At 43.3% G+C, this 13,002-nt stretch overlaps 1 protein-coding gene across 1 annotated transcript; it reads right to left on the bottom strand.

Annotated features, from left to right (window-relative positions):
- BRI3BP (BRI3 binding protein) lies at nucleotides 1-6,310 on the bottom strand. Its single transcript, XM_050923555.1, has 3 exons — nucleotides 6,064-6,310; nucleotides 4,081-4,183; nucleotides 1-1,851 (listed from the first exon to the last, which is right to left on the bottom strand). Exons 1-3 carry the CDS (start codon nucleotides 6,265-6,267, stop codon nucleotides 1,433-1,435), a joined length of 726 nt encoding a protein of 241 aa, XP_050779512.1. The 5' UTR covers nucleotides 6,268-6,310; the 3' UTR covers nucleotides 1-1,432.
- Between the last annotated feature and the right edge of the window lie 6,692 nt (nucleotides 6,311-13,002).

The following is a 13,002-nucleotide window of genomic DNA, read 5'->3' as shown; positions in this document are numbered from 1 at the left end:
TTTTTAAAAATATTAGAAACAGGTTCTTCATAATGATAGTGCATTTTACCTATTTGGGTATTTGAACTGTGCTCATTGCTATGGTATAAATGCTCTCTCACCATAGATCCCCGTAAAACCCTTGAAAGCACTGCATTACAAAAGTTAAATGATTTCTCAGACTTTCTTCCCTGAGGTTACCTTTGTCTCAACACACTTCAAGAAATCTTACAAAGTCAGTGTCATAATGATAGTCTGATAATGATACAAATACATACACCCACCAAAATAAAGTTGCTTCAAAGCTCTCCAACATCACTTTGAAATAATCCCCTATTTTATACACACTCCATAATGTGATTGACCTCCCCAAAGATCCACCGGGGACACGGACTTCAAGCAAAAAGCACCCGTAAGACTTAAAATTTTAGAAAAAAATCCAGATCTTCCTCAAGATAGATTTATTGCTGCTTATTGGTCCTGAGAAAGCTTTAAGCAACAATACATTTGGAAGTATTTTATCTGCTGCATTTTTTGTTCTGAGGAAGCATATGGGTCCTGAGATTAAAAAAAAAAACAAAAAAAAAAACCTATTTCTTCCTATGCACGCCTATGTGGAAAATGCTTTACTGTGAAGATCAAATATAAACTACTTTGCCACTGAAAATTTGCCAGCACACTACATTTCTTATCCTCATAGCAATTTTTATTTTATTAAACTGCACTTTAAAAAACAACCCCCCCCCCCCCAAAAAAAAAAAACACTGATGGCAAAGTCCATAATATGAACAACTAAGAAAGAAAAACACATACCTGTAGAGTGTTATGGGTTCTTCATTTTGGAGTGGCTTTAAAGGGCTTCTGATTTATGAAATAACTCCCTTCTTGCCATTAAAAGCTATGGTATGATATTTTTTGGCCTGAATATGAGAACATTTTTCATACTATATGGAAAGGCAACTTCAGATAATGAAATAAGACAACAGTAAATTAGAATGCGCACAACTTTGTAAAAAAAATTAAAATGTGGACCCACAATCACTACTTCTCAAGAAAAACATTTGGTAGCTTGAGTAAGATTTTTTTTTCATGTCAAATTTGCATAATGCTCAGCTCAGCTTCAATATTTTAAATAGACTACTCAATCTGCTTTTATAAAAACTCTACAAAAAGATGTTTTTAAATGCTTGTAAAAGTAAGCGTTTTCACTGATAAAATTCTAGTCATGGATAAAATTCTCTGAATATACAGCTAACATCTCATATCTTATTTTACAAGTGTAATGTTTCTGAGTGTATAGTCTAGATAAATTACTCTTATTCTTAACACATGATCTAAAGTTTTAACATTGCACAGTTTTATCATGTGATATTTTGTTGCTTAGTAACTTTCAATGAGATAGTGCTTAGTAACCTTCTAGTGAGCTGGTGTCAAGTGATCTATAGGTTTTATTTCATTGGTCATTGGCTCTGTCCATGTTTTCCATTATTCTAGTAAGACGTATGTTCAGAAGTCTAATTTGACTGTCAATATGGTCAATCTTCTCCTCAAGGCTGCTGCTGCTGTTTCTCCTCCAATAAAATCCAACGGGCCCAGTCATGAAGTAGACTGCTACAACAAAGCACAGAGGCAAGACTGCATGCTCTGGTTCTCCTTCATACTTCTGGAGGATGTATACACATGAGAGGGCAAACAGAGCAACTCTTACAATCCAGAAGAAGCGACCAAACAGCATATGTAAGAGACAGAAGAAGAATCCAAGGAAGACAGACAAAAACCAATAAGCAAGTAAAACAGCACCAATCAGCAGAAGAACACGGGCAGGGTTGTTGGCAACTGCTGCAGGGCTGAAATAATGAGTCAGGTTGGAAGCTGAAAAATAAAAACAAATTTATGAGAAATTAAAAGATAGTTTAATTACCTCAGGCAAAGATAACTGTAAACTGTGAGCATAACTAGTGAAAGGCCATATATCTGCAGAAGTTTCAAGGCTGCGGTTTCTAAAAAAGGGGGTGGGGGGGGGAAATGACCAAATTACTGGATAATTATAAATATATATGTACCCCCTGTGTGTCCCTTTCATACAGCAGCAATCACTACATTATTTCTATGGTTGTGACTGAGTGAATTCACTTCAGTTAAAGAGAGGGCCACACTAGTCCAGGGCATAAGTTTAGAATTAAGATCAAGGGTAAATATGGCCCTCATGTAGTAACAATGTTTAGATATTATTTGTTAAGCTGCATTCAGCATCACACAACAGAATAATACATGCATCTTTAGGATCACGACTATTTCTACTCTTTGTTTCTTTTCATTCTCCTTCTGCCCCCATCTTCCTTTGCTTCCCTGCCCTTTCCCTGTGTGTCGTTCCTTTTCCCCCTCTACAGTTCTTTCCCTGCAGCAACTCTCAGTTTACCCTTTGGACTTCTTCCTCATCCCATTCCATCTGATAAAATGATCAGCAATAAAATAATGACAACATGTAAAGAGATTAATGACAGGAACTCCATATGCATGCAAGACTGCTTAAAATTATTCAGCTTCATTTACTCTAGATCCCAGAACCATTAGGAAAATAATTTAGTTGGAAAAACATTATTTTAATTTTTAAAGTGTCTATTTTTTGCTCTATGGATTACAAGCACAGTCATCATAATCAGAGAGCCACATATCTCAAACTTTTCCTTCAAAATTCACACAACACTGGAGCAAGGTGCTATTTCCTAGGCAAGGTTTATAAGCACAAACGAGTATGTCACCATATTAGCGCACATAGGCAAGCCACAGCAGTATGCCGTGGTTTTGGAAAAGCTAGTCATTCAGTCAAACCAAAAAAAGATATTAGAAGTGGAGAGAACATTCTACTACTAACTATTGCAAAGCGCATCATACAAAAGTGCTCCATTAACTTCAACATGGTTTCCATCAAGTGACAAACTTAGTAGATAAAAATCCTCTTAATATGTCCCTGTTCCAGCCCCAATGTCTGATTTACAGCATCCCCAGGACCATGGGTCTTCTTTTCTCTCTTACAGAAAGGAAAGAAGTCACATTTACAGAGTGCTCTATATAACCAGACTTAGCATTAAGAATGTTACAAATATCATAGATGAGAGTAAGAAAAGGGAGAAATGGAGAGGAGAGAAAACAAGAAAAAAAACTTAGGTACAGGCAAGGAAACAGACAAAATGAAGGACGGAAAAAAAAAAGTGAAAATACTGGGAAAAAATATGCAGACTTTTTTCATTCTTTTCTAAGGAAAACTTTCCAATAACTGTCCTCACTCCAGAGAAATATTTTCAAGGCATCCTCATCATGCTAACACAGTAAAGTGATTAAGCTACAGAAACCCTTTAAAAATTTTATTTCCCAGACCCCTGCCCAGAGAATTTAACAGTGTTGAATCCTAATTATAGAACAGATATAGCAGCAGTGCAAAGCTTTTCTCATATTGCTTTAGCAATACACTTCACCCACTTCTGGAGTGTTGAGAGGAGAGTTGGGATAGATGGAACTTGAGAGATTAAATTGTAAGGAAAAGAGAAACAAACTAGAGGTGGGAAATAGTTCCTACCAACATATTAGAAAGGGTAGCTACCTAAGCCAGCCTTCATAGTTGCATACTCTCATTGCTCTAGAAACTGTCCTCTCCATTCTCTTTAGTGGATGACACCCAGTTACAAGTCTCAAAACACCCAATAAAGAACAAAGATTAACCACTAACCTGTCCAGATTTAGAAAGATATGCAAGACATCTCTTTGCCCAGATTTTCAACTCCGTGAATTATCAGATCTTGGATTTTAGCTCACTGGTCAGATCTCTTTCCATTCTCTAATTCAATGCTACAGAATGTAGAGTAGCAGGATTGTTTTACTTCTTTTGTTTGGAAGTATTAATGACAAAAAGTAAACCCTAAAGTGCTCCCAGAAACTGTGCTGATGAATGATTTAGAAATGCATGTAATAAACAGGTATCAAAGATAATACAAATGCAAAGGTAATACATACCTTATTAATGTTCTCCATCCTTCCCATACCTGTAAAAACATCCATAAGGATTACCTGCATAATTTTGGGTTTAGCAGACATCACACTTACCATCAATTCCAAGAACATCCAGCACATCAGTCCATATTCTCCAGAAGGTGTCTACTAATACATCCACACCGTAAACAAATCTTTCCGTCAGCCTAGAGAAAAACTGTAAAATAAAATGATACTGTAAAGAATGGCTATTGGAAATCAACCTGGAGGGGTTTATGGAGTTTATTCAATTTTCAGTACATCTGAAAATATATATACATCACTGATTGATTGATCAAGGTACATACAATATATATTTCCCTTTACCATAGTATCCGAGTGCCTCCAAGTATTTAAAAATAAATGTAACAAATCTTTCTTCCCTTCCAGATCACAGGAAAAACTGAATTAACACAGTTTTTGTTTGCCCGCTTGTTCATATGTGTGTTATTTGCAACACGTTCATAACTGGTACATGAAAACTAAAAACTCTTTCAATGCAATCCTCAGATATTTACTGAAAACCTGACAGGTCCATAAACAATGTGTTGGAGATATACACAAAACTTTAATGACAGTGCAAATTATACTCATTCAATTCAGTAAATTAACATACCTTCATGTTACTATGATACAGAGGGAGGTAAGACTGGGAATTTGTGAAGTTAGAAGACTGAATGAGAAAATGAGTACACCTGAAGGCTGATTTGGTTTCTTTTGGGAACAGCCTAATCTAAATTTAGTTTGAAGATTACATTCTTGTTAGTCTTATTTCAGTTCTTGTGTGTATCCCTGAAGAATTTGACCTGAATCGCTGAGAAGGGTCAGACAACACTGTGGAAAAAACACCTGCATCCTCTCAATGCTACTGCCTTCACTGCTATAGAAGCTACTCCAAAGGTTTTCAGGTCCAAATTTTGCCAATCTAGTGGCAGCCTTCTGAAGATTGTCACTATAAACTTCCTGAACAAACAGCTATCAAGATTATAGATGAAAAAGATGGATATTTGGCTCAGCCTGCTTCCTCTAATTTAGCACCTGCATCTTCCATGCTGTTCCCTAACACACTGCCAGCTATCGCGCAAGAACCTTCTCCTGGCCTTCTAATGACATTCAGCTCAGCCTTCCCCTCTCTCCATTTCAATAATCTTATCTGAATACATTTTTTTCTTTCCTTGCTCAGGTGTCTTGATTCTTTCCCTCTGATACTTTACTGTACTGAATACAAACAAGTATGTAATTATATTTCAAAAAGAACTGTGACAAAACAGAAATATATGCTCTGTATAAATTGTTTACTATTGCTTCTAGTTTACTCTCCCAGCACTAGTTCAATAATTCATCCACACTTCTATTTGTAATAACAACAAAGAGGCGGCTAAGGATTTCTCATTCAATGTTTGCTTGGGATGGTAAGGCGTTCTCAAACCCTGTTTTTCTTTGCTTTAGACCACTAGAGGTCAGAGAGCCCAGGGTCCACAATATGAAAGTCATTGCCCGCTGCTTCTAAACCGCACGAACCTGCGCTAGTATCTGGTGGATTAGAGACGCAGAGCAGCGTTGAGTTGCTCACAGTGCTCCCCCATCCAGCCCCATGGTCTCTGGGAAGGCTCTTTTCTGCTGGTTAATCCTTACAGTGGGGTCTCCTTTAAGTTTCGGGGAGCAGAATGTCTGCGCGGAAGGGGGCTGGTTATTAGCTCATAAACCACATGAAAACGTGCACGCACCAAGCCCCCGCTTTCAGCCTCGCCACACGCAACCAAGAGACGCTTCGGGGTGAGGAGGCAACGAAGGCAGGTGGCCTCCGCGGTGCTGTCAGCGATTCCTGCTCCCAGGCACCTTAGTCCCGCAAGGCCGGCGCGGGGCGCCCAGGTACTTGCGGGGGGCAGCGCAAGGAGAGGGGCCTGCGACGGGGAGGGGAAGCGCCCGAAGCCGGGAACCGGGTGGCCGGGCCGGGAAGGCGGCTGCGGGATGGCGGGAGGGATCGGCCGAAGGGCCCGCGCGTTCTCCTCTCCCCGCTAGCGGGGGCCCCCCTGGGAGGGCCGGGGGGGGTCTCACCTTCTGCAGGGCCCGCACGTTCTCCTCGCCGAACAGGCTGCTCACCCCCTGGTAGATGCCGCTGGCCGCCCGGCGGAGGCTGTTCTGCTTGTCGGCGCCGCGGCTCCGGGCCGCCCAGGCTCCAGGTCCCACCACCTCGCCCAGCAGCAGCAGGAGAAGCAGCGCCAGCCCGGGCACGAGCCGCCCCCTGCCTGCCGCCGCCATGTCGCTCAGCCCGGCCGAGAGCCCCTAGCGCCGCACGCTGCCGCCTGACCGCGAGGCGCCTGTGGCCGCGTTCCCAGCATCCTCCCGCCAGGCGGCAGCTGCAGCGCCCCCTGCGGGAGGCGGAGCGGGAGGGCCTGTCCCTCGGGTCCGCCCGCCCGGGAGCCTCTGGCGGGCCCGGCTCGGGCAGTCCTCATCCTCCCCCGGGACACACTGCACACTCCTGACAGCACAGTACACACACTACATACCCGTGACAGCACAATACACACCCTGCACACCCCTCCCCCCTCACAATGCACACCCCTCCCAGCGCAACACACTGCACACCCCTCCCTTCACAATACACACACACACACTGCACACCCCTCACCTCACAATATACACACACCACACACTCCTCCCAGCACAACATGCACACTGCACATCCTCACCTCACAATAAATATTTTGCACACACTCACAGACCAACACACACACTGTACATTCTTCTCTTCGCAATATACACAGACCGCATACCCCTCACATTTAGGATCACCAGATAGCAAGTGTGAAAAATCAGGACACTTTCCTCCCCGGGATGTGTGTGTTATAGTTGCGTATATAAGACAAAGTCCCTAATATCGGAAAGTCTGGTCACCCTACTTACAGTGCATCACACGCACACCCCTCACAATGCACCACACCCACCTCTTATTTCACAATACACACACCTTGCACATCCCTCACAGTACAACACACACACTGCACACCCCTCACCTCATAATTAGGGCCCTACTAAATTCACAGTCCATGTTGGTCAATTTCACTGTCATAGGATTTAAAAAATCGTAAAAAATCATGATTTCAGCTATTTAAATCAAAAATTTCATGGTGTTATAATTATAGGGGTCCTGACCCAAAAAGAAGTTGTGGGGAGTTGCAAGGTTATTGTAGAGGGGGTTGCAGTATTGCTACCCTTACTTCTGTGCTGCCTTCAGAGTGGGCAGCTGGAGAGTGGTGGCTGTTGTCTCAAACTGTCTACATACTCTCTTACGACATTTATTGAGATATGTGGGCTTCAGAGTGGCTGCAAATGTAAGACTATTAGAAGTAGTATTACATCCCCTGTTAACGAACAGTGCGCTGAATTAGAATAGAGGGTAGCCCTGGACATAAGGCACTCTGTTATTTGATATGAAAGTAAATAGATAGGCTTATATGTACGCAACTTTGCTGAATGTACCAAATACATGAATGAACTTGGTTTAGAGGTTGGGTGGCATGTTCAAAAGCAACCAAGTGACTTTAGGTGCATAAGTCCAATTGGCTTTCACTTTAACTTGTGCTCCAAAGTCCTAAATCAGCAGTTCTCAAACTTCATTGCACCATGATCCCCTTCTGACAGCAAAAATTACTAAATGACCCTATTGGTGAGGGGAACCAGTCTTGGCGACCCCATTAAAATGGGCTCGTGACTCACTTTGAGGTCCCGACTCACAGTTTGAAAACCACTGTCCTAAATTATCCAATTCCTTTTGACAATTCCTCTCAGAGGCAGTAAATAATTAAAAAAATGCACAAGGGAGCATTGGAGCTGGCTGCAGTGTTGTGGGGAAGAATGGAAAGTGAAGATATTACCTGGAATCTTATCACAGCTTGACTACTAAGAAGCAATATTGTCAATCCCAAAAGTTCAAAAATCATGAGTCAGACCCATGGGTGGCGGGTGAACACCCCCTTTGGGGACGCTAGCCTGCTAGCCCTGGCCCTTTCACCCAAGACCCCACCCCCCACAGCCGGAGGAGCCCTAGGTTGCCTAGCTCCCCCAGCACTGGGCCAGCTCTATCGCCACCCCAGACTGCTGGCCTGACCCCTCAGGCTATCTATGGCTGCTGGCAGGCCCAAGCTCCAGGCCACTGACTGGAGCTGAACTCCAGCCTGCTTTAGGGTAGATGGGGAGCGAGGGCGAGGCCTTGGGGTGGAACATGGGTGGGGCCACAGCCTGGGTCAGGGGAGGTATAGCCTCCCCTGGCCTTTGATACCCACCACCCATGGTCAGACTCCCAAAAATCATAAGATTGGCCAAAAAAGGGGTTGATTATCCTCTTTCCAGGCCTACAGGAGGTGAGGTGTGGAGGCATAGGCGTGTGTGTTTTGTACCAGTCTGACCCTGGCTGCCCTGATGCCTGGCTCTCTCTGACGTGTGTTTGTGTTCTGAAGAGGATAGGTGTGTGTTGTGTTGTCAGGTGACGGGTGTATTGTGCTGTGAGGAATGGTGCCAACAAGGATGTTGTGCTGTGAAGGGTGTACAGTGCATGTGTTGTGCTGTGAGAGGTAGGTGTGCAGTGTATGTATTATAAATAGGGCCTTACCAAATTCACGGCCATGAAAAACACATCATGGACCATGAAATCTGGTCTCCTCCACCCCGCAGTGAAATCTGGTCTTTTGTGTGCTTTTACCTTATACTATACAGATTTCATGGGAGGAGACCAGCATTTCTCAAATGAGGGTCTTGACCCAAAAGGGAGTTGCAAGGGGGTCACAAGGTTATTTTAGGGGGGTCATGGTATCGTCACCCTTACTTCTGCCCTGCCTCCAGATCTAGGAGTGCAGTGGCTGTTGGCTGGGCAACCAGCTCTGAAGGCAGCGCCCTGCCAGCAGCAGTCCAGAAGTAAGGGTGGCAGTACTGCAACCCCCCCTGCAATAACCTTGCAATCTCCAACAACTTCTTTGTGCAATCTTAATTTGGTCCCCTCTGTGTATGTGTATTATGATGCACTTGAACTAAAAGTAACTGGTAGTTGTAGAAGGCTGTTATCTTTGTTTGGACCTGCCACGAAAGGTGGTGAAGACACACACTTTGCCAGTGGGTTTCACAGCTATTTTCTAGAGAGCAAAGGAATGTTGAGACTTGGGAATTACAGTCAATTTCCAGCAACGTTTCCAGCAAAATGGTGCTAGTATAAAGAAAGCTCCCATAGCCACAAGCTACTCTGAGCAGGTTCTCAGGATTAGGGGCTATGCTACCACGATTGCTACCACTGGTGAAGCTCTCCTAGGGTGTAGGAATACAGCAGCCTCTCAGGTCCTCATAGCAGAGGAGCCGTGGCTTCCCCATGCCATTATGCAGGCTGGGTAAGGTTGGAGATGAAGGCTTCTTACACCTCCTCCAAACATGTAACCTGTGTGAGGGCCCCATGTCAACCTCATCCTTACAGTGATTGCACCTTTGGCAGGGACCAGTGCTAGACATCATATGAACTACATGGTGTTCAGTGATCACACAGTGTTTAAGTTGCTTGCAAGAGTTCTGCTTTGTTCTGAGTCCAACTCCAACTCTGTGTGCATAATAACAATACTTTCACAGCACCCAGTCCAGACTCTCTTCTGGGAAGCTCAGTCTTTAAAGGCACAGCCCCAAATACTACAAACTTTGACAGTGGGGTGGAAAGTGGTTAAGGTTGTCTCTCTGGGCCACATTTCATTAGACCCTAAATATCAAGAGGTGAAAGGTAGCTACAGATAATTACTAGTGTTTTAGAACTATCAAACTCCTCACTTGTACAGGTATGAATATTATTTGTATCTATTATAATCAAGATCTGAAATTACAGCTAGTACTTTCATGTATGTAATAGATTCCAGGACTGAAGTGGACTCTGAGTATATGTTTTTATATGTTGTCCACAAGAAGAACTAGATTTGCTTCAATTATTGTGTCGAAAGTTTCCTCAACTGGAGAAGGGTCTCCCTCACTCCTGCAGAACAAGCAAGGTCCATCCCTTTGTCCCTGCCTGGTCTGGAGCAGAACAAAGGACATTTGGTGTCTTTTTGGTGACTAAAGCTTTATTTTGGGAGTTCTCCACCTTCAGAACAAGTTCTCAGAACCACTTGCGCTGAACCTGTTAGCGTCTCTTTATGGAGTTTGTCTATTTTAGAACAATCCTCATAAGGGTGCTTAAGAGTTTAGACTTCCAATCATTCCATAAAATGTCTACGTTGTGGTGTATCCTGCCACCTTGTATCAACCAGGCAACCTCCTGAGTTCTCAAAATGGAATTTAATCTTTGGATACTTGCACAGGTTTATTCACATATTTATATTCAAGTGAGTGTGTGGAGTGTCCTTAATCCAAACCTGGAGCGAGGTGTGTGTGTGTGAGAAGTATCTTGTTTTGAGATGATTTTGTTATACAAAAGTAGCATTTGAAAGGTATTTGGGTGAAAATGGTGAATTACAATGAATACTGTTCACGCTATTTTTCTCTGGTCTTTAAAGCTGCTGAAATGTGGGTATATTCTAATGTAAAAAAAAATTCTAAAGTAGCCATACAACTGTATCCAAGGGATGCTTGTTCAGTTTTCCTTCAAGTTCTTATAGTTTCCCAAAACCTCCTTTGGAATCCTGGAAAATTGAGGATGAAACTGAGAAAAGGAGAGAAAGAAATGAAAACAAGGTAAGAAAGGAAGAGGATCAGTAGGGGGAGATGAGAGCAGAGATATAAGCTGTGTGGAGTTACTGTTGTAAATGCCGAATATATGTCAAGATTTTCTGTGGGTTAGAGCATAATATATGATAAAATTCCCAAAGCGCCCCATCCTCTTTGATCCTCCTGTGTAAACTGGGCCACTTTCAATTAAAAATCTCAGCTTAGTAAAGCAAACCACAATGTTCCTCCTAAGTCATTTTGTACTGGCATTTTTCAGGTATGGTCTGGTTTTGGGTGGAGGAAGGCAGTTGCTACTGCTTTTTTATTAACTTAAATGGAGTATAGATTTAATTATCAGCTGATATGTCTAGACTGGAGCCTAAGCTAGGCATTCTCTTTAGGTCCCTGTCTTGCTCAACTCAAAATAGATAAGGTTGCCATCTGCACGACTGCCAAGTTAAAAGCTTTCCTCTGATTGGGCACACCTCCATCCCTTTCTTCAGCTCATTGGTTCACACCGTATTAGGTGTTTTGAAAGCTATTAGGCAATTAGTCTGTCCTTGTGTCAGTTTCTTCATTGTCAGGCTAGCCTCACATGAGGTGGGTTCTTGGGCTGATATGGGACTAGCCAATCACCGTGCGATCTGATTGTGGCGCGCTGCCGTAGGGGATCCGTCCGCCTTGCACAACCGGCGTGCTGTTCAGAACACAGGGGACAGGTGCTATTTAAAGAAACAATCAGCAGTTTTCAAAGGGAAGCACAGTTTTTCATATAGTTCCGTTCTACACATAAACCATGATTGTGGATTTTTTTTTCCTTGCCGGTTGAATAATAGAAAGTAAAGAGATGGTTGATCATTCTGCAAGGCTGATAAACCAGGATGATTTGAATGAGATTTTTTTAAAAAGATGGTGAATGAAATGTAAAATGCTTAACTGCACCACACACAATGCAAGAAGGCCTCAACCTTAAGGGAAAGGTTCTTTTAAAACTGACTGAAAATTAATGCAAAGTGAGAGGGATTTGGCAGCTCTCCTCAGAAGCATACCTATCTCCCAGACATTTATATCAGTTTACTTATATAACAAGCAGGACATCTTAGAGATAGGAAGTAGCATACATTAAAAAATCTATAGGTTTACAAAATAATTACAACCTAATCTAGAAATTGGAGAGAAAAATAGTGTGGCCTGCTGGAAAAAAGTAAAATTCTCATTAAAGGAGAGAATAAAATTATGATGTCCTTAGAATACTGCTAAAGAGGGAACTTATCTATGGACTTCCATTTGCGTCTTCCCTCCCAGGGTTGATGCAGATAGTTAAGTGTTTTTTGCTCTGGTGTTTGATTTTATTTAGGAGGTATTGGGGTTTCATACACTTATTTTTCTTTCTAGATTAAAGAAAATTAAACCAGTTAGTCAGTGCCAGCTGACTCAGGCTCCTGAGAGTGGAGTTAAGGGGAGTTAGCTTTGGTGTAAGCATAGGGGCTCAGGCTGCAGCCTGAGCTATGGGACCCTCCCATCTTGCAAGGTCCTAAAGCCTAGGTTCTAGCTGGAGCCTGAACATCTATACTGTGATCAAATAGCCCCAAACCTCATGAGTCAGTTGGAACAGGCTATCGTGGTAGCCTGGGTTTTTAATTGCAGTGTAGACATACCATAGTGTCACAACTAATACAAGGTCAAACATTGTTTAGCACAGTGATTTTCAACCTTTTTTCATTTGCAGACCCCAAAAATATTTTGAATAGAGGCACAGACTCCTTTGGAAATCTTAGACCCCCAGGGATCCCCGGGCCACTGGTTGAAAACCACTGGTTTAGCACAAGTAGTTCACACATATTTCAAGGGACCATTCATGGTGAGTGCCCCAGGAACACCCTTCCAGTCTGGGGGCGAGAAGTGGGAAAGGAGGAAGGCCAAGTTGCTTGTCCTTCTGTTACAGTGCCAGCTTGGAGCAGAGGCTTGGGGTGGCATTCCCCACTGTGACTACATCACCACAAGGGATGGCAATAGTAGATGCCTGTTCTCCATTCATCACTGATCGCTTCTCTCCATTAACTGTTCTTAAATCCCCCCCCCCCCTTTCCTTCCTGAGCATTAACGGTGCTGGGGACTGTGCTGCATTTATCCCGGGCTTCTGATTGCTTGGCGTGGAGGTGTGCGGGAGAGGGGCAAGGTTACCCAGCACGTCAGAGGGTGGGACCCTGGCTCGCTGTTATCTCCAGCCCCTGAGGGGGGGCGCACTCTTTTTCCTACCTGCTCGGCGGAAGGTTACAGCGAGGGGCGCGCTGTCTGTGAATCGCACAGGCCGAGAGGCGGGGC

Source organism: Gopherus flavomarginatus, chromosome 15, assembly GCF_025201925.1.
Source record: "Gopherus flavomarginatus isolate rGopFla2 chromosome 15, rGopFla2.mat.asm, whole genome shotgun sequence".
NCBI lineage: Eukaryota > Metazoa > Chordata > Testudines > Testudinidae > Gopherus > Gopherus flavomarginatus.
This window is presented reverse-complemented; position numbering and strand designations above follow the sequence as displayed.

What these genes read in the sequence shown, in the direction of transcription:
- BRI3BP (XM_050923555.1), bottom strand. Translation starts at nt 6,267, where the DNA reads ATGGCGGCGGCAGGCAGGGGGCGGCTCGTGCCCGGGCTGGCGCTGCTT. An exon ending in ACGTGCGGGCCCTGCAGAAG is followed by an intron (nt 4,184 to 6,063) that starts GTGAGACCCCCC and finishes TTTATTTTACAG; the next exon opens with TTTTTCTCTAGGCTGACGGA. An exon ending in GGATGTTCTTGGAATTGATG is followed by an intron (nt 1,852 to 4,080) that starts GTAAGTGTGATG and finishes TTTATTTTTCAG; the next exon opens with CTTCCAACCTGACTCATTAT.